This window comes from Lontra canadensis, unplaced genomic scaffold, assembly GCF_010015895.1.
Source record: "Lontra canadensis isolate GAN:19392208 unplaced genomic scaffold, GSC_riverotter_1.0 scaffold62, whole genome shotgun sequence".
In the NCBI taxonomy this organism is placed as follows: domain Eukaryota; kingdom Metazoa; phylum Chordata; class Mammalia; order Carnivora; family Mustelidae; genus Lontra; species Lontra canadensis.
Window position 1 is genome coordinate 8971255 of NW_022631056.1, and position 21384 is coordinate 8992638.

General features: G+C 37.6%; 1 protein-coding gene and 1 non-coding gene across 25 annotated transcripts in view; one reads left to right on the forward strand and one right to left on the reverse strand.

Moving 5' to 3' along the window:
* Window positions 1–6051, forward strand: part of ROBO2 (roundabout guidance receptor 2) — a 1669704-nt gene extending 1663653 nt beyond the window's left edge. For 23 of the 24 annotated variants that reach the window (XM_032878035.1, XM_032878033.1, XM_032878031.1 and 20 more), the window contains 2 exons: window positions 139–339; window positions 2172–6051. In XM_032878035.1, coding sequence (XP_032733926.1) covers window positions 139–339; window positions 2172–2173 — 203 coding nt within the window. In that variant the 3' untranslated portion in view covers window positions 2174–6051. The remainder of the gene's footprint in view (window positions 1–138; window positions 340–2171) is intronic. The other variant, XM_032878032.1, reaches the window with a different exon arrangement.
* Window positions 6052–19043: 12992 nt separating this feature from the next.
* Window positions 19044–19150, reverse strand: LOC116879659. Its single transcript, XR_004385075.1, has one exon. It is a non-coding gene; the product is annotated as a U6 spliceosomal RNA (small nuclear RNA).
* Between the last annotated feature and the right edge of the window lie 2234 nt (window positions 19151–21384).

The window sequence follows — 21384 nt, forward strand, 5'->3', positions numbered from 1 at the left end:
ATTTGGGCTTATTAAACCTCTTATTTTTAATTTTACTGAAGAGTGAAATCATAAAATAGCCCATCTTGAACTTAATATTTAAAGTTTGTTTGGCTTCCATGTTGCTGTTCAGCTTAGCACTTTGTACTTCTTTTTCAGAAGAGACATTGGTGCCCTATAGCAAGCCCAGTTTCCCATCTCCAGGAGGTCACAGCTCATCAGGAACAGCGTCTTCTAAAGGATCCACTGGACCGAGGAAAGCCGAGGTGTTGAGGGGAAGTCACCAGCGCAATGCCAGCGACCTTCTTGACATAGGATATATGGGCTCGAATAGTCAAGGACAGTTTACAGGTGAATTATGTAAGTGCTTTAGGACACTTCAAAGGCTCTGGTGATTTAGAACAAATAGTGGGTTAATAATGTAGCGGAGAAAAAAGTTTCCTTGACCCTCTTAAGGTCTCTGGTTGGGTCTGAGAATTAAACTGATAAACAGAGATTAACAGGAGAAAAGTCTACAAATTTTATTGAATTTTTACATGTCCATGGGTGACTTCAGAAGCGCATGTAGACTGAAAGAAGTGACAGAGCAGAAAGCTTTTATATCTTTTAGACAAAGAAACCATAAATTTGTGAAGATTTTATGAGACGGAGGGGTTTGGGGTAGGGGAGTAGTCAATGGTAAAGAAGTAACTGGGAAGATAAGGGTTAGTTTAACAAGGTTTGTTGCACAGATTCCTCAGCCCCATAACTCCCTGTCTCTGGAAATAAGAATGTCTTCCTTCCTCCAGTAGAGGAAGGGTAACTTTCACATGGGAGTTTTATGGTCTGTTTCAGAGAAGAAGAGCAAGGTGGGGAGGAGAGAGGTCAGAGTGACCTTCCTCCCTCTGTTGGTTTCTCAGACTCGTTCAACTTTCAATATTCCATATGCCAAGATGTCGTGTTTTGGGGTAGCACGTCCTGAACCTCATCAATAATATTGGGACAATAAACAAATTTCAGAATGGTAGAAATCGTGCTTTACTATGAGAAAAAAATCGATTACGATTTTTGGAAATAGAACGTGGTTATTTACAGCCGTCTATTAAATGAATATTTCTTCTATTCCAAGTCTGATTCACACTATACAAAAATTGCCTATATTTAGGCAATTAATCTTAATATTTATAAGTTAATTAAGTACAGTCCACTTTGTAGTTTTCTTTGCCTTTTAAAGAACCTCAGGAATTCCTTACTCCCTAGTTGCTCTTCACTTATTATTATAATTTTTTTTAGATTTAGGCAGTCGACCTTGTAAAGTTGACTTTTTATTATAATAACATATTTTATAAATAAATTTCTTTTTGAATAAAGAGCCAACATTGATATAACTATCTATAAAATAATCTTTTTTAAGATTATTTATTATCTTAATCTATAAAAATCTATAATCTATATAATCTATAAAAATAAAAAATCTATAAAATAATCTATAAAAATAAATCTATAAAAATAAAATACCAGACAACAGAGAAAGAGAGCATATCACAATCACAGGAAGAAGCTCTGCATTCTTTGTGTTAATTTTTTTTCGTAAAATTTACCAATTCTTCTCTCCGATGTCAGAATTATACTTGTTAAATAGTTTCAGCTGCTTATTTGAATTCACATTAAAAGTAATGATGAAGGAACAGCCCTGGATCCAGTCTTCTCAACCCAGAGCAAGTCAGCTACCTTCCCAATCTCTCTACTTCCTGATTTTAAAAAAAATGGCATTACTATTATGCTTCCATCACAGACTGGGGGATGCCATGAAATAATGAAAAATAAAAGTTCTTTCAAACTGTGAAGTTCTTTATTGACTAGACTTCGCATTCTTGTTGTCTCTTACTAATCTGATTATTATTAAGATATGTTTATAATTCTTAATTTGATTCATGACTGCTTGGATTTTGCTTTGACTTCCATTTTAGTGTAACTGTAAACTCACAGGGACATGCAGAGAGTGCTATGTGAATTTTAAATCTCCAAATTTTACGATGTTTCTTTCTTTCCCTTCCCATCACTATGTTTCCTACCTTTACACACTCACAAAATCCATCTGATGGTGTTATTTTCATTTATTATCTGTTCGCGTGGCTTTTTGTCATGCTGGTCAGGAGGAAAGACTACCTAATGTCAATGCAAACTTACCTCTGATTTTTATCTCTTTGTAGAGTAACTGAGAGGAGACATGCAAAGCTGCTCTGAAGGACCACCCGGTCTGAACTCATGGAAGTGATGACACTAAACAGTGCAATGAACAATTTCTTTATTTATGTACTATTAAAAGAACTGTAAATGCAATGTAAAGACACACAGCCACACATATCCCACAGATATTTTACTTGTGTTCTTCTCTTAAGTACACCACCCACCTTAACTCTTTCTTGTCAGGAGTATATAAAAAAGAAAGAAAACAAAACTCGCCCTCCAGGAAGAAAAGGATTTTCCTCTGTATATAATTTCTTTCGTGCATTGCTATGCAAGCTCCCTCTTTTTAGCTCTGTTCATACTATTGTCTGTTTTTATTGGTCTGTTGTACTATATGTGAATTAATAGGCTGTGGTGCCATATATTAACTTTTAATTGTGTAACTTTTATGTTTAAATTTTGCACTGCAATTTTATTTGGTGATAAGCACAAATCTCTACTCCTCGTGACATGAAGAACAGGACTGAATGTGAAGGGAGTTTCTGTACTGTAAGCTAGGCTGGGTGCGCTGGTTGGAACCAATCACGTTAGAGGGTTTGCAGTTGGGGTGTAGGAATAGAAAGATGCAAGGGAACAGTGGTGTTGGCAAAGTCTTCTTTGAATATCAGGGACTGAGTCAAAAAGAAAAGCAGAAAGGTGGCTTTTACTATTGACAAAAAAGCAGGGGTGAAAGAAAGAAATTTAAGTCTTCAGGCTAAATAGCAAAGATGTACTAAGCTTGCTTAAAAAAAAAAAAAAGGAAATTAAGGTTATATGTAGAATCAACTTAACCTGTTGTTGTAATTGACCTGTCTGAGAATTATAACAAGCAGAAGGAAATTAAGGTGTTTCACAAGAGCTGTGTTTATATTACAGTTTTTTAAAAAAGCATTTTCTGAATTACCATAATTAATCTCTCCAACTCATTAAGTCAGACTATAATATGAAGTTCCCCAAGGAAACAAACAAAATGAACTCTAGAATATCTAGCAAATAGTTAAAGAGGCAATTTATTATTAGGACATACTCGGGCTGCTTCCAAATGCAAAAACTCTATTGCAATATCTCGTTTCATCTTTCTAATACATGTACAGTACACACTAGAGGATAGAGCTGCATCACTTAAATTTATGACTTTGGAAAAATAATGCAGTCTATAGATAATTTTGTGTTTTATTTGGTTAAGAAGTGAAGTTTATGCCACAAATGTATCGCCAAATTGTAAGTGCTTACAAGGCAGTGCTCAGAGTATGTTCAGTTCACAGTAAGTAGATTTATTGGAATAAACATTTTATGGTACATTCTCAGAAATTGGCTACCAACTAAAAGATGTTTGACCCACTTTGAATGAGTAATTTGAAAATGAAAATTTAAAAGGAGAAAAATGCATGTTTATACACTTTTTAAATAAAACCAAACCTCGTTAAGTGGACATTAATAACAGTGTCCTGCCTCATTTGTTCCCATGACTTTGAGAACAAGAAATTCCTGAACATCAGTCATGTATGGTTCAAAGGAATATGACTTTGGAATATATGTCAGCCTCTGTTCGTGTATAGTCGATCAGTCAAGTAGAAGAGAACTTCCTGAAATTCCCACTTGTGACATTTTTTTCCATCTGCCGCCTCCACAACTGTAAATTCTATTTCTAGTTATACTTTCTCATGTTTTTCCTATGATGTGTTCAGTAGTTGGTACTTTGAAAAATGTTCGATGTGATTATTAGAATCAATTCTAAAATAGGGGACCCGCTTGAATGACAATTCATATTCCCATGAATTTTTGGCTCAGTCTCCAACTCTGTATATTATTATTATAGCAAAGGGATAACGTAATTCATTTTCTCTATCTTTTTTGTTCCCTGAGACTGCATCAACACAGGCAAGAGTGGAGGAATGTAATGTGTTTTATGGGCCCCAACCTCTTTTGGGACCATGTAGCTCATTTCTTCACCGAAGAGGAAAAAAATATTCTGAGACACACTTATTAAATGTGTTATCAACTTCCTACCACCAGTGCCTGAATTTTAATGCAGTTTGATTTCTCTGGGTCAGCTTGTCTAGGGAAGGTAAAAAGTTCCTGTGAAGAATGACTACCTACTATTCACAAATGTAGGATGTGAGGAATTTAATTTTGATTTATGCAGCTCCCTACGTTGCCTCTTTCTATTTAAAAGCAAACAAAGTTTTGTTCATTTGTGTTCCCTCTTTAGGCTTCTCTGTAACCCACTTTAGATTAAAGCGTTCATTCATCACATTTATTACACACAGATGCCGATCGCTAATGCGACAAATAAACCAAGACTTCAGTGTAGTGTATGGGTATGACAGTGACTTCTGGAATAATGCAGGACATAGCATCATACCTTCCTGATTATTTTCAGTGTATAAAACGTAACCATTTGGCTTAGATTTTGGCAGTACAGACCTTATGGTTATGCGGAATGTTCTTCTAGAACATTCCACATTCCCTGTTAAGTCTAGTTTTGTATGTAATTTGCTTAGTAAAATGTTGCTCCCAATATATCATCCTCACACGAATACAGAGCAATATAAAAATGCTGTGGCTATCCAAATGAATTCAGGAATCCTATCCAAAAATCAAAAGCTTTTGTCAACTTACTATAAGTAAAAAGCTTCTAATCAGTATGTCAGAATGTTAGTAGAAGAATACAAACATGTACAAGACCTCCCATAATTTTTTTCATCTTGTAGCCCATTGAATGAATGTGAATCACTGAGCTCAGTCTTCTGCAGGTCTGCACAAGGTCTGCATGACTTGTCAGAAGGAAATCCGGGTGGGGGAGAATGCAAAGTCATCTTGCCCTCACAGGCCATGCTACTGTGTACTCAAGCCCCAGACAACACAGCTCCATTCTCAACATGCTGCGTCTCCACTGGGGAAAAGCCAAGCAGCGCCCCAACTCAGGTATGCCTCCAAGTGTGCAGGTAGAGTCAGCCCACCCCTTTCCAGACCTTTTCCATACCATATTTTAAGTGGGATAGTACAGGGGCTTGAAAACAATGGATTCCTTCACAGGATTTGAATCCAGTTCAGGGGAGCATATAGGAAAATCAAGACCAACATTTAAGGTGTCCTACAACCAAAGGAAAGTAAAAACATTGCAAGTATGCTTGTTCTAAATAACAAAAACAGATAAAATGGTGTTGTATGTCATAGCTTAATGCTCTGGGTATTTAAATATATCTTCAATGGGATTCAAGTTGAAAGTCTGTGTGAGCTCAGATAGAACACCTCCAAATTTCTATTCAACAAATTTATGGAATTGTCTGTTGACAACTTAATTACACGAATACCAGTGAGCTCTAAACTGTGATTTATCTTCACCACTGGAAAGTGATTGTGTGTCAGTATTAAAGATATGAAGAACTATGACATTCCCTAATTTGTACATCTACTTCTGTACATTGTATTTATAAAGTTACATGATGAGAATTGGTGTAAAGCAACGTCTTTCCACATTATCTTAGAGATGAAGTTACTTTTATTTTGCTTCTCTACAATGTGTACCTTGAAATGAAACCCCCATACCTTTTTTTCACTGAAGTTCAATTTACTAATTTTTCTTATCTCATCGTTTTCAAAAGCATTTATTGTGACTTTAAAGTGTTGCAAGATAAGGGATTTTGTGGCCGTGGGTAGACTTTTTATACTTTGTTTTATAGATGGACTTTTTTTTAACTAGTCTGTTTAAGTCATCAAACAGCGTCCAAAATCTTAATGTGTTTCATTTGATGTTATTAGATCAGAAAAGAAATTGGCATAAAATTGATTAATAGTATTGTCAAAGAATTGTGTATTGTGTACTCACTGGGAAAAAATAAAATATATTCACATTTCAAATTTGTAAAAAAGCCATTTATGTAAAACAGACTTGCCTGTAGAAAAATCAAACACAGACCATTCTGCCACTTTTGTAACTCTACATTAATATTTTATGACCAAATGCACAATCAGATTATCTCCTTTGGTAATGGGTTGGGTGGTGGTAACTAGAAATTGACTTACACTAGTGACTAAACTGCTGACACTGATGGAGAATATAAAAAGCGTTTGAAATTATAGATTCCCCTCTCTAGGCCCTGCTCTCCAGATCTGATCTTCCCCACCCCAGAAAGACTTTCAGGTAGATAGAATACAAACTTCTCATCTATGAAATTACCTTCAGAAATGATTCTTTCAATATAAATAAGTATGAGAATTAGAAGAAAGTGGATATTTCTTAATTGCCTTAGAATAACTAATGATAACTTTTTCTAAGATGATGGATGTTGAAAAGTTGTATTAGGGACTGGGTAGAAAAAAGAAATTGCCTATTTTATTGTACTTCATGAATATTTCATTCTTTTTCACTAAGTACAATTACAGGATCAAATTATTTCTAAAAATAAAAGAAGTTCATGTATTCTTTAAGATAATATAGTAATAGTAAAAATGAAATTAAAAAACTGAACTCTAAAACTATTTATTTAAAAATACTTTTAAAGCACATGGTAAGTGGATAATACACTTCAGAATTTCATTTAATTTAGATTACCCATAGGAAAATAAAACAGTATTAGAGAATTACAAATAATGTTGCATTAATATAATACAGTGGCATAATAGGTGTGATTAAAGACAGATATATCGGTTACCAATATGGTAAAAAGTAGAGGAACTACAAAACAATCATTGCTTTTTTTTTTTAAGATTTTATTTATTTATTTGACAGAGATCACAAGTAGGCAGAGAGGCAGGTGGGGGGGGAGGGGAAGGCTCCCCTGTTGAGCAGAGAGCCCGATGCAGGGCTCGATCCCAGGACCCTGAAATCATGACCTGAGCCAAAGGCAGAGGCTTAACCCACTGAGCCACCCAGGCACCCCGAAAACAATCATTGCTTTATTGAATCTGGGTGCATTATGGAAACACCTACAGATGGCAAAAGTGCAAAATTATCGCAAAGATTTATTAAAATAAAACACTGTGTTCTCTTAATTATTACATATTAGCTATATAAAAGATACACCAGTGGCACAAGAAAGCATTTTAACAAGAAATAACATTTAATGCCTTCAATTTGTGAAAGTGTATTTTCTATCTTCCAAAGAGAAGATCAGCCAAGTTCATGCTCAATTTCACTTCGTAACAGAAACGTGAAATAAAATTGCAATAACTGAAAAGCCAGTTGCAAGAATTTATAAGAAACGACGCGTAGAAAGACTTAGTAAGGCGGGAAGATAACACGCTGTCTCCGAAAGCTTTCAAGGGCTCTTTCATCTGGATGAATTTAGTGCAGTCTTGGTTTCGGCTCTCAGTCCCAGGGGGAGTTTTCTTCAGGCTCAGAGAAGAAATTTGGTATAAGAAAGGGTTGCAAAGCCGTCGAGAATCCAAAACACAGATGCAGGACCATTTGAAAGGCTGTGTGTGACCCACCTTGGTATCTTCCAGCCCAAACGCTTTCTCCAAGCAGCAGTGGAGCTACTAGAAATAAACATTCTCAGTTACCTTGGCAATCAATCAGAGAAAGGCACTTGTGGTTTCTGATTCAAATACAGTATCAGGGCGCAGGTCAATGTTTATGACAGGGAATTTTCAGGCCATTGTCACTGCCCTCAGATCACGACACCGTAGCATCCTTGGCCTATAAAATGATTTTCATGGATGCAGCTTCTAGGTAGTGGACAACTTGTTTGGACAATCTTTACACAATGTGTCTCTAGACAACACTTATGAATAATGTGTTTCTGACAAACGGCTTGTTTTTTGTTTGTTTTGGTTATTTATTCATTCATTTTGCAAGCTAGTACTGAGACGTTGTGCTAAGAATCATACAGAATAGTTAAAACAGAAATAGCCTTTGCCTTCATAAATAGATGAGTATCTTCTGTGAAATAGGTACCCGGGCTCTGGGAAAGTATCTTTTTTTTTTTTTTAAGTTTTTTTTTTTTTTAAGATTTTTATTTATTTATTTGACAGAGATCACAAGTAGGCAGAGAGGCAGGTGGGGGGGGGGAGGGGAAGGCTCTCCTGTTGAGCAGAGAGCCCGATGCAGGGCTCGATCCCAGAACCCTGAAATCGTGACCTGAGCCGAAGGCCGAGGCTTCAACCACTGAGCCACCCAGGCGCCCCGGAAAGTATCTTTTTGATGAATGTATTTGAGCTAAGCGGAAAGAGGCAATGAGCAAGGCTTCCAAATAAATTTACAAGCAGTAAAATCCGCATTAGTTTCATTCATACCCTCTCACCCTGTCCTATTATCTATATTCTAGTCTTTCTCAAAATAGTCTGTGGAATTTTAATAGGTATTTTTAAAATAAAGAAGAAAACAACAGGTGAACATGTAAAGAGATTTCTTTACTACTCGACTTCTTTTCAAATTTGCTCCATTTGTATACGACATAGAACCCTTTGTCCTGAGGCATCTTATGGAACCGGTAGTTTGTGACACCCACTTTGAGAAATAACTCTCCTAGAAACCTCATTCTGTCCCTAGGCTTTACGTTAGTGGCCCCCCCAAAAAACTCGTTGTGGTTTTGTCTTTTTCTTGCTGTGGTTTTTAAAATCAATTTCAGTTTCTCATGGAAAAGAAATGTGTGAATCTCAGGTATTCTGTGGAGATAACAGAAAAGGTGTTCAGTGAGAAACTGCGTGTGCCCTTCCCACTTATGACAGAGTTTAAGTACTTAATCGAGATCAGTGCTCGGTGCTTGAGCATCAGGGATGACTGCGTTATGTTCTTCAGCTTGTCCACACTCCTCTTCTATACCGTTAAGTCTCCAAATCGTTAGACTAAAACTAAAGCAGGAAAATACACTCACTGTTTCCCTCCTCCCAACTCTCAAAAGTATGATTTAATCACTTTTGAGACTCCTCTATGATGACTGCAAAGTTACTTCCAATGGAAGTTTGTTAAAAATAATTTAAAAATAGCAAAACAACAACAACAACAACAAAAATTCGTGGCTCACGTAAAATTTAGGGAGAGAGGACTTAATCATTTCTCAGTAAGACAATATGGAACTAAGTCCCAGTGGAAAGCAAAATGCAGCAAATTACTTGCGATGGAAATCCGTGTACTCAGAAATAGATAAATATAAAAGTACAGAAGAGAAATTGAGGATACCATTATATGAACTTTCATTGGCATTAAGTATAAAAGAATATGATATAAGAGAAATTAAAGTGAAATGGAGAGAGTTGGGATTTAAATTTACTTAATTAATTTTGAGATGGTAGATGAATGCAATCAATAGATTAAAATGCCTCAACATAGGTGATTTGAGAGTAATTGCCGATGGGTAATGGTTATTCTAATAAAAAAGATGGAGCAGACAAATGGAAGCAGCCTTTAAAAAAAGACATAAATGGAGAGTAGCATTCAGCTTAAAAAGGGATTAAAGCATTTCAATAAATGTGCCAGCATTCCTTGTGCAAGTAATTATCTGCCAAGGATTAAGCCTTGTTTTCATTAATGTTGATGATATTCATTTTTTCCTAGCATTTTCCTGGCATTTAAAGTACTCTGCAACTATATCTAAAATGTATAACACAAACACCCATATACATATGACAGCAAATTTAAAGAAATATGTGTGCTAAATATTTAATACCATATAATTCCTACAAACATCATTTGAATAGTTATTATTTAAAAGGTTAAAATTTATAATGATGGTAAGAACTGTTTTCATCAGTGAATCTCAAGGGGAAATATATTTTGAATCTGTTTTAATAATAAGCCAAATAAAAAGAATTATATACAAAAATGTATTATATAACTAAAACATGCAATAGGAAATCCATACATGCATGCACATAAACACATGTATATACACATATATAAACTCAATTCAGCAGAATCTAAGGTATAATGAGTAGATTCATAGACTATGGAAAAGAGGCACTAACAAAGATTATGGCGGTCAAGTCAGGCAGGCATTCCAGACAGAATAATGCTGCCAATAATCTCTATTTCTCTAGACAAATTATATATGCATTTATATGTGTGTATACATATAATAATGTGCATTCATGTTTATATATGCATGTATATCTACATATATGTATACACATGCTCATTTATATAGATTTATATGTGTAAAAATACTCACGTACACATATAAATATATACATCACATATACATAATACATTCATATGTACATACAAAGGAATGGATATTTTGTCATTCAAGTGACCAAATGTTTTAAAATGAATAAACAAATATTGTATACATGGTATTTTGCTCGGCACAGTATAGTGGGGCCTGGCAATGACAAAACATTCAGTCTCATTATGAACTCGTTGGAGGCAATATAAGGCATAGAGTGAGCATTATATTAGAAGTAGAAAGTGAAGCAAATAACATGATTGTGAGTGTTGAAGAAATCAATTTCGAGAGTTGACAGGTAGGAGGGAGCACGGAGGTTTGGTGTGGGCAGGTGAGATTTCAGTGTTAAAAGGGATTGAGTGAGGGAAGGATTCCTAGATGATAGCTTGGAGGAGGGGAAGCTGACAGGATACAGTGTCTAGCCCACAGAAAACTGCAGTCTGATGAAAGAACCAGGGCACTGAGCCAACATCTCCTATTTGGTGGAATCCAGATATGATAAATGCATGCAGAGAGTTGCCGTGGCGTATGGAAGGTGGGTACCTAATTCAGACTAGGCGTTACCATAGGCCTCCCAGACCAAATAATGACTCCAGTCCCTATCCCCCCCCCCCCCGCCCAGACAAAGAAGATAGGGCTTCCCTTTTCGCTAGGCAAAAGCATGGGGACGTAAGATGCTACAGCGTAGTACTTACAGAATAGGAAATGGTAAGTGGAATAGTCAGTGGTCTGGAATGGCTGGAAAACAACAATAGAACAAAGATACAGTGGAGAAAGAGTGAATGGGATGAAAAGCTGTGGAGTAAGAATGCCTAGACTTCGTGACGACCTAAAGGAACACAAAGGGTCTCCTAAGCCCCCTTCACAAGCTTTCTTTTCCATTCTGGGGAGGTAAAGACAGCTCATCCTCAAAGGGGATTTTTGCTTTAATAAATGGGAAAATTCAATTCTATCTCTAAATTTTCTGTATCCAAACTTGCCATGCATGCAGTAAGTTCCCCAGTAACGAATGTCATATAAGCCTAAATCTACAATCTAAATAAATATCGTAATTATAATACAGTGTGAAATATTCCCACTTGGAAAGCGTATGGGTTTCACGTAAACAGTAACAGGAACTACCAGACACAAACTGAATGAGACCCATTATGACTAACAAAATACAACCCCAAGTGGGGCAGAGCGACTTTCTACACATACGCAGTTGAAGGCAGTGGAGCCAAACCAGACCCCAGGGCTCAAATAAGAACTTCATTAGGGAAAATTAAGAACAATACACACTGCTGATAAATCTTGCAACAATAATCTGCCTGAGGACCAACTACAAAAGGAGCACCAACAAATAAAACTATATCCTGCAAAGAATACATAAACGAAAACAAGGATAATGATGTGCAATAAAACTTAGTAGGGAAAAATGGATTTAAAAAGCAAATCTCGGTCTTCCTGTCTTTCCTCCCTCCCATTCTGCCTTCCCCCAGGATCTTAATGAGTTGTTGATTATCTCTTTTTAAAGACCAACTCCACGAAAGCTTAGAAACATGAAAAATAATTAGAGCATAAGACTAAGTATGGATAATTATGAAATGGCAAAATATAATTAATCATCCATTCCCCGCAAATATCTCTTCTAAAATGACTCCATAGTTTTCGAATGCACAAGAACTTTAATTCTGCGATACCCACACACCCTCATAAACATACACACAGAAACAGCATGCAAAACTGTGTGCTCACAAAATAAACTTGTTGGAAGACTTGGGGGCAACAATCAAAGCACTCTTGCACGTGAGTTTGCTCGATTAGCTCCCCAGGCATAAACTCTACCCGCTCCACGCTCTGTCTGATGCCATTCTTCAGTTCTAGCTTGCCATCAGGGACTTCAAGTTTTCCATGTCTGAATTTAGTGCTATTAGAGATGATTTCTTTTCCCCCTTGAAGACATGTATATTTATTTTCCTAACCATCTGAGACTTGAGAGAGGGTTTCTAGATAAAGATTGTGAAATATTTAAAAATGTATGCCACTAAAACACCATGTCTTATACTCCTTTTGCAACTGCCAGTTTCTGACACAACAGTGAATTGAAGGGCTGCCTCGGTATTGAATTGATTTGAATATCCTGGCACCCACTGAATTATTTTGCCACATTAAGTTGAATGGCATTGTGACTTTTCCTGTAAAAGCATTCATTCCGTTTGACTAAATACCCCAAGAGCTTAAAGTCTAAACATTTTGTAAAATAAGCTAATTAGTAGTGGAAACAAAATACAAGGCAACGAGAATGTGTTTAGATGCTAACAGGGTTGTTGAGCGGTAAGTCTGGATTTAAACCCTCTTAAACCAAAGAGGAGCAAAACATCCTATCACATCATTTAACCTCTTTATGTCAAAGTCAACAGCATGAAGCTCCTCTGAAGAGACAAACAGATTTATTCTGTGAAAATCTCAAGCAAGCAAAAATTTAGCAGGAGATTTTTTTGTATACGTGGTGAGTAAGCCAGTAGCACTATCTTCAGCTGCAGCTTTGCAAAAGTCAGAGGACTATTTTTCAAAGAGATCATTTTTTAATATAAACCCTTTATAAAAGCTGAGGATTGAAGTCACAGTAAATATTACTTTATTCAGGGCAATTTCATCGGTGGTGTTAAACTCTAGGCAGTAGACCAATATTTTTTACCTGGAGAGGTCAATCCACTTAAGCAACATATACTTAGGGAGCAAACAGAGTCAATATTTTCCTGTGAGAAGATCCTTGCATCATCTTAAGCATTTAGCAAATGCCTCAGTATTGCATTATATGGAAGAAATTGTCTGTGAGCTAAAAATGATTCCTGCACGTGCTCCCGCAAAAGAACGTCTCACTAAAAGAATTCAGCTATGCTATGGGATATGCACTACGTTAGTTGAGCCCACCAGAAGTCACTCAATATACTCTCAGGAAACAAGTCACTCATCAATTAAACGAGTGAAACTATGTTTCTCCATACAGGTGTTGATGAATGAGCCGTTGTCCTCAGTAGCAATTATCAGGGAAAACGAGACAAAAGGTTTGACCCTTCTTAACATTTCAGTTCTGGTTTTCTTGTTTACTATAATAAATATGTATTTTTTCCCCTAATTGTTGTTCCACTGTTAAGGTTCATATTAAAAACAAGGGGTATATTATAAGAAAAAAATACAATTTTTATTAAAATATTGTCATTAGAATACTCCATGTATCAGATAATTCTTTTGGATGCAAGAAACTGAATATGCCCCAAAGAAAATGCTTTAAAATACAGACTTAAGGAGCACCTGGGTGGCTTGGTCGCTTGGGCATCTGCCTTTGGCTCAGGTCATGATCTCAGAGTCCTGGGATCAAGTCCTGCATCTGGCTCCCTGCCCAGGCTGGAGTCTGCTTCTCCCTCTCCCTCTACCCCTCCTCCCCTCTTGTGTTTTCTCTCTCAAATAAATAAATAAAATACTTTTAAAAAATGTAAAAAAAAAAAAATGCAGACTTAATATAACTTAACAAGCTGTCAACATATAAATAATGTCAGAGTAGTCTCAGTGAATGAGTTGACAACAAAATAAATGTCATTAGTTGTGGAATAATTTTGCCCCAATCCTACCCTAAATCTTTCCCATTAAGTGAAGGGGGAAAATGGCATAGAGTTTTAAAACTGTGTTCAAAACAACTTTTTTTTCATTTAGAGATATAGTCATATAAAATGAGACTCAAATGTGATGTTGATTATTTTCAAGTAACCATGTTTTATACAGATTCTGAAACATCCCATCAGAAATAGGAATTTTAAGATCTTTCCAGATTTATGTGACTCTTTAGACATTTTAGAAAAGATGGAGTTAGTGGGCTCCCAGATGGAACAGACAATGAATGATAATAACTATATAAAGTGTTTAATGTGGATAACCTAGTGGTTCTCAAAGTATCTTTCCAATACCTTGGGTGTCCTAGAGACACTTTCAGAGAGGTAGTGAGGTCAACACTATTTTTTATTACAATACTGAAATATTGTCTTTTCCATTGACTCTATCTTTACAATGATAGTGCAAAAGTAGAGGTAGGTCAAACTGTTACTCCTTGAACACAAATCAAATTAATAGCCCCAAACTGTACTAGTAATCATTGTATTCTTCCCTGTACCCACTGTGTTAGTTGCTAGGCCTACCATAGCAAAGTATCACAGATTAGATGACTCAAAAACAGAAATTCATTTCCTCACAGTTGCGGGTACTAGAAGTCCAAGGTCCAAATATTGGTAGAGTTAGTTTCTTCTGAGCCCTCCCTCCATGGCCTATGGAAACTGACTACTTCTTGTGTCATTATATCGTCCTCCCTCTGTGTCTTAATATCCTCCCCTTATAAGGACAGAAGTCATATTGGATTAAGGTCCACCCTGATGTCCTCATTTTAACTTAATTACCTCTTTAAAGACCCTATCTCCAAATACAGTCACGTTTTGAGGTAGGGCTGGTTAGGAATTCAACACATGCATTTTGGAGGGGACAGAATTCAGCCCATGATTTTCACCATCACACAATTACCTTTTTTTAAAAAAAGAAAATTCGATGAAGCAATAAAAAGTATTGATTAACTAAATCTAGGGCACCTGGGTGGCTCAGTCATTAAGCGTCTGCCTTCAGCCCATGTCATGGTCCCATGGTCCAGGGATCAAGCCCCGCATTAGGCTCCCTGCTCAGTGGGAAGGCTGCTTCTCCCTCTCCCAAACCTCCCACTTGTCTTCCCTCTCTTGCTGTCTCTCTTTCTGTCAAATAAATAAAATGAAATCTTTAAAAATTTTTAAAGAAATAAATAAAAATTAAATCTCAACCCCTGAGTACATATCTTTTTAATATTATGTGCGATGAAGTGGATGAGAAGTACCCATAAAGAAAGCACTTCGGCTTTATACCAACATATGAATGGGAGTTCCAAGATAAAACATGTGTTTTTAAAATAGAACACATTTATTGAAATAACTGTTGCCCACTTGACACTCAACAGACTTTTTTCAAAAGTGAAAGATATGAGTCTAACACTTTAAGCAAAGATGAGAGTATTCTTAATGATGACATTTGAGCTTTCAAGCAAAAATTAGAATTTTTGAAAACTTGCATGGTTTTCACGCACTATAAATTTGACAACTTCTCAATATTTAACAGTGTTTCTGGTAACACTGGTAATGATATTGGTATATATGATTTTTGATATTGTGTAACAAAATGAGCCAACAGTTAGAAACTCTGCATAACTCAATGAGTCAGTATTTTCCAAATGGGGGAGCATGATACTTAAAGTCTTACACAGACAAGGGATCAATTCAAAGTGCATGATAGAATGGGGAGCCTGGTTGGCTCAGTGGGTTAAAGCCTCTGCCTTTGGCTCAGGTCATGATCTCAGGGTCCTGGGATCGAGCCCCGCATCGAGCCCCACATCAGGCTCGTTGCTCAGCATGGAGCTTGCTTTCCCCTCTCTCTGCCTTCCTCTCTGCCTACTTGTGATCGCTGTCTGTCAGATAAATAAACAAACAACAAACAAAGTGCATGATAGAAGAATGAATTTTAATGTAACAGAGATTAAAAGGTCTCTGATATGGTTTCAAATTTTACACTGCAACTTAATTTCAGAAAAATTTCATTTGTCAACGTTTATATATTATCAGAAAAAGACTACCCATTGTTATCTGAAAGGACTATTAAAATACACTTCCTTTTCCAACTACATGTCTTGATAAGTCAGCATAGAAGACCAGGTGTGCCTGACTCTTGGAGGATGCTTCTCCTGCTGAGGCAATGAAAGAAGCATATATTTCTGGGGGTGAAGTTACAAGATTCTGGCGATGCCATGGGGCTAGCCGACTCAGTGAGTAGTTGGAGCAGAGTCTCACGATGGGCATGTGCCATTAGTGAACAGGATTAGCTATACAATTTGCCCAATTCAAGTGTGATTATACTGAATGAATGCCATTGAATTGTACATTTAAAAAGGGCAAAATTCATGTCATGTATTTTTAACCACAATTAAAAAAAAAAAAAACTTTTTAAGAATACCAAGATGATGCCAGCAGTTAAATCAAACATTGGCCCCTTTTGAGCCTAGAGCCCTGTATGACTGCCTATCTTGCAAAGGCCTATGAATTTGGGCTTGTTAGAAAGGAATAAACCTTTATTGTATTAAGCCATTGAGATTTTAGTGTTACTTATTATCACAGCATCACCTGACATGTCCTGAATAATAAGGAGCTAAAGAAGGCTTAACTAAAGAAATGACTTTCTAAACTGATATCCAGAGAATAAATAGGAATTAGCAAAGCGAATAGAAGAGAAGACTTGGTCAAGGAGAAGGAATGGCAGGGGTTCCTGGGTGGCTCAGCCCGTTAAGTGTCTGCCTTGGGCTCTGGTCATGATCCCAGGACCCTGGGATTGAGCCCCACATCAGGCTCCCTGCTCAATGGGAAGACTGCTTCTCCCTCTCTTTCTGCCTGCTGCTTCCCCTGCTCATGCTCTCTCTCACACTTTCTCTCTCTGTCAAATAAATAAATAAAATCTTAAAAAAAAAAAAAAAGAGAGATGGAATGACATATGCTAACACCCTTAGTAAGGAGAATTAATCACAAACAGCATAATGATACCCCATTTGCTGGCTATTGCTATTGTCCCTTCAAAATACTCTTCACCATCCGGCTTTCTACCCAGGAGTTAACCTGTATTGGTTTTAACAGTGGATTCCCTTAACTTTGGCTTCTAGTTAGATTCAGCCACTAAAAAAGCTCTGAACTTTTTTTTTTTTTCTTTTTTAAAGCTGAGGGATGAATAAATAAACCAATATGTTTATTTATCTGGCCCTCTCTATGGGGTTGTCTCAGGTAATGCCTCAGGTAATGCCCTTCCACTAATGACACTCAGTTCTTCTCCAAAGAGATCTTTCTTCCCAGGTTCCATAACCATTTTTATCCCACAATCCCTTTGGTCCTGAGGGTGGTAGTACTTTCTGGTTGTGGTTTTAATCTATCTTATTCACGTATTTGTATTTCTTTCACTGAGCCCTTACTGAATTATCTTGTTTTAAGAGGCACCCTGTTGTTCCCATTTGGGCCCAGTAGGATAAAGCCAGTATCACTACAAGAATGAATACAGCTTGAGATGTGGTTAGAGAACAATACAGAGTCCAGGTCCATGTGGATACGTGGAGCAGTTTTGTCCATCATTTTGTAAGATAAGACACTAAAATACATGCTGACGGCATGTTAGGAATGTAGGTACACTTGTTAGAAGAAAGCAATTAATATATACTACATTAGAAGAAAAATATAATACAGACTCTATTCCAGTGGATATATTAATCCTTGCATCCTACATATTTAAATCCTTTTTTTCGGCAAAGTCAATCACAAAATTCTTGTCATAGTCTGTACAGAGAATTATAATATATATGAGCTACAGAATAATGTAACCAACTCAGCTGCCTTCTCTATAGAAGAACAAAAGTGTATAATCAGTCTAGAAGGACAACCTTAGAGGTAAGAGGGCACATGTTTTTAGGTTTAATTATCTCTAAACTCTAGGTAATTACCCATAATTTCAAAGTAAATCTCAATTAAATTACCCAGTTTATATTTATCTCATTCCTGTAAAGAAATTTGCATCATACTTCTGTTATAGTTAGAAGAATTATGATAGCTACCAGTTGAACCATAGATTTGTACCTCATTGTGGCTAATAATGGTTCCTAATTAGAATAACCTGACTAGCTAGAATAATTGGTTACCACCTGGAATAATTTATTATAATAAAAGGAAATCATGCTATCTATTCAGGTCCATTCTTGTCCATTTATGAAACCCCAGAAATACTTGTTTCCTTTTCAACAAGTTATGTTTTAGAAAAAGTTGTATGTTGTATACAGTCCTTCTAGGAATGAAATTGTGACCCTTCTTCCACCAATCATACACTGAGGTCCAGACTCCCAATATCACTGTACTTGGAGATACCCCCTTTAAGAGATAATTGAAGTTAAATGAGGTCATAAGGGTAGGGCCCTAATCTGGTAGGATGGGTAGCCTTCAAAAAAGAGTAGAAGAGTAGAAAAGAAGTATGTCACAGAGGAAAGGCCATGTGAGGAAATAGCATGAAAGAGTCTTTCTGCAAGCCAAGGAGAGATCTCTCCCCAGAATCCAACCCTGCTGGATCTTGATCTGAAACTTCCAGCCTCCAGAATTGTGAGAATTAAATTTTTATCATTTAAGCCACCGTATCTATGGTATTTGTTATGACAGCCCAAGCTAATACAAACTTTGGAACTGAGAAGTGAAGTGCTACTGTATGATTTTTCCAGAAAAGCACATATCGGGTGACATCTATGAGGAGTTTTCTGGGGGACAGAATGGGCCGGGTCCCCATTTTATGGGTTGTAACCAAAGTGAAGGAGTTGGGCAGTTTTGAGGTCTGCCTTGACAGAACTGTCATGTCCTCTGCATCCAAAGAGATTGAAGGAGAACAATTAGCCTGGGGGCACTAGAGAATCTAACTGATACTCCCTGTGGTCTTGTGGCCATCATGCAAATGCAAGGGGGTAAGGGTAGCTTAATGACTGAAAAGTGGGGTCCCAAGATGAGTAGGTTGATGGCATGTAAGGTTTGAAATCTGTTTGCTTATATTCTAAGGCTGCCTGGGGCGTATTAGCTTTGGGTTACAGTGTAAGCTAAGGAGACCTTTATTGATATCCATTCTTATTTTTCTTTAAACATGGCATACTTTATGAATTTGTGTGCCATCCTTGAGCAGGGGCCATGCTAATCTGCTCTGTATCATTCCAATTTTAGCATACGTGCTGCCAGAGCGATCACTCAGTGTCCATTCTTTGGGGATGGCCCAGGAAGTGGATCCGGATCCAGAATCCCCCCCGGAAGCATCTACGCATAGCCAACAATTGGAGGAATAGGTTGAATTGGCTGTTTGGAGGAGGTATTGTGTCTCCTTACGGGAGCCTTTGTATTATCAGTGGAAAGTGAAAGCAAACAACATAAGAAGGGCAGAAGAGGGGTCATGCCTCACAGTGGGTTGGTCTTTTTGCTATTTAAGTTTAGAGTCAATTATGTGAGCATAGAAATCCATGTTTAGGTTGTGATATATATACCAAAAGAAGGCTACAATGAGAAAGACAAAGATTAATCCCAAAGGAGGTGATGATTGTATTGTGAGAGCAAGACATCAAGAGCAGGGACAGCTCCAGGTAAGTAATGATTTCTGACCAGGTAAATTCAGAGAGGTCACCCTGAAGGAAAAGGTTGAGAATGAAGTCTTGAAATTGGAAAGGAGAAATCATGGCATTTGGGGAGGAAAGTATCTGGGGAGTTTTTCTAAGATAGTATCATAGAATGATTGAATACAAGAGGATGGAGATTGACCAGACACATGGGCCTCTAAACCTCTGGGTGTATAGCACCTGAGTCTCATTTGAATAACAGATGTAGATCTCTAAGGGCTTACAGCTGTACTTGGTGGAGGGCTCCCCACCTGTGGACTAAGGGGTCTTAATTCTGGAAAGATAGATCCACAGGGAGAAGCCATGAAATTTTACCGCTGTGTGAGTGGCCTGGAGAGCTCGATAAGGTGCAGTCCAGGAAGGTTCAAGTGACTTTTGGTCCTGTGAAGGAATTTTAAGATCTACCCAATCCCCAGATGTAAGTTTTGGATGTATGTTACCTGAGAAAGAGAGGTGGGTCGGGTTTTCAACTGCACTGGTTTTGGTGGTCATTAATGATGGAGACAGTTTGCCCTAGGAATATAACATACTGCGTGACATGGTGTCTTTCAGGGTCTAATAAAAGATTTGTCTGAAGGAAAGTTCTCCCATAAAGAACCTTGAATGGACTGAGATGGGTTGTGGATTTTGGGGTGATATGTGACATTAATAATGCAAGGGGAAGGAGGGTCAGCCAAGATTGTTGCATTTCATGCATACGTTTAGTGAGGAGACTTTTAATGGTTTGGTTGGTCCTTTCTATTTTATGGGAGGACTGTGGGTGCCATGCTGCCTACAGATGGCATTTTCTCTGGAGGACTTCGCTAACTCCCTGCGTTATTTGAGAGATAAAAGCTGGCCATTGTCTGACTGTAAAGAGCCAGGAAGCATAAAATGGGAAAGGATGTGATCGAGAAGAGTGGGGACCTCCAAAACCCTGTTTTAATGGGAAAGGCTTCAATCCATCCCATAAATGTGTCTATAAATATCAATAGATACCTGAACCCTTCGCAGTGAGGTATATGCTTAAAATCTGTCTCCCAATCCTCCCCTGGTAGAGTCCCTTGTCTGTGGATAGGTTGAAGAAGTGAGGGAGGTTTATGGGCCCCCTCTGGTGTGATGGGACAACAGGTAGAACACATCTGGAAGATACCACGTATAGCTGGGGGGATGTCCTAGGTTGCCTGGTGCAAATGATGAAGAAATTTCCATTGTAACATTTCCAGGAGTAATAGTTTATTATGGGGGCCTTTCAGCCAACCTTCTGGAGGATGGGAAAGACCTTTTTAAACATCCATTGGGTTTCTTCCTGAGTATGTTGTGGGGAAAAGGGATTTAGACTGGCAACCAAAGTGGCTTGAACAGGCAGTCGGGCGGCTGCCTTTGCTTGTCTGTCAGCTCTGTTGTTTCCAACAGAGACTGAGTCATTATCCTTTTGATGCACCTTGCAATGGATAATGGTTATTTGGGCAGGGAGCATAACTGCCTCCTCTAGCAAGGCCAAAATTTCAGAGGCATGTTTAACTGGGGTATTGTGGGTTGTGAGGAGGCCCCCCCTCTCTAGATAGTAGCACGGGCATGGACCAAATAGAAGGCAGAAATTGAATTGATATATATGTTTAGTTTCATTTTTGTGCCCAGTTGGGGGGCTCGGGTAAGAACAATTAGTTTTGCCTTTTGTGCTGATGTGCGGCACCTGGCAGAAGTCTGGACTCAATAACTTCATTTAAGCTAACAACAGCACACACAGAGACCCGTCGTCCTGCTCCAAAGCTGCTGCCATCCATGACTCATAACAGCCTCCAGGTTATCTACAGACATATCTTGAAGATATGG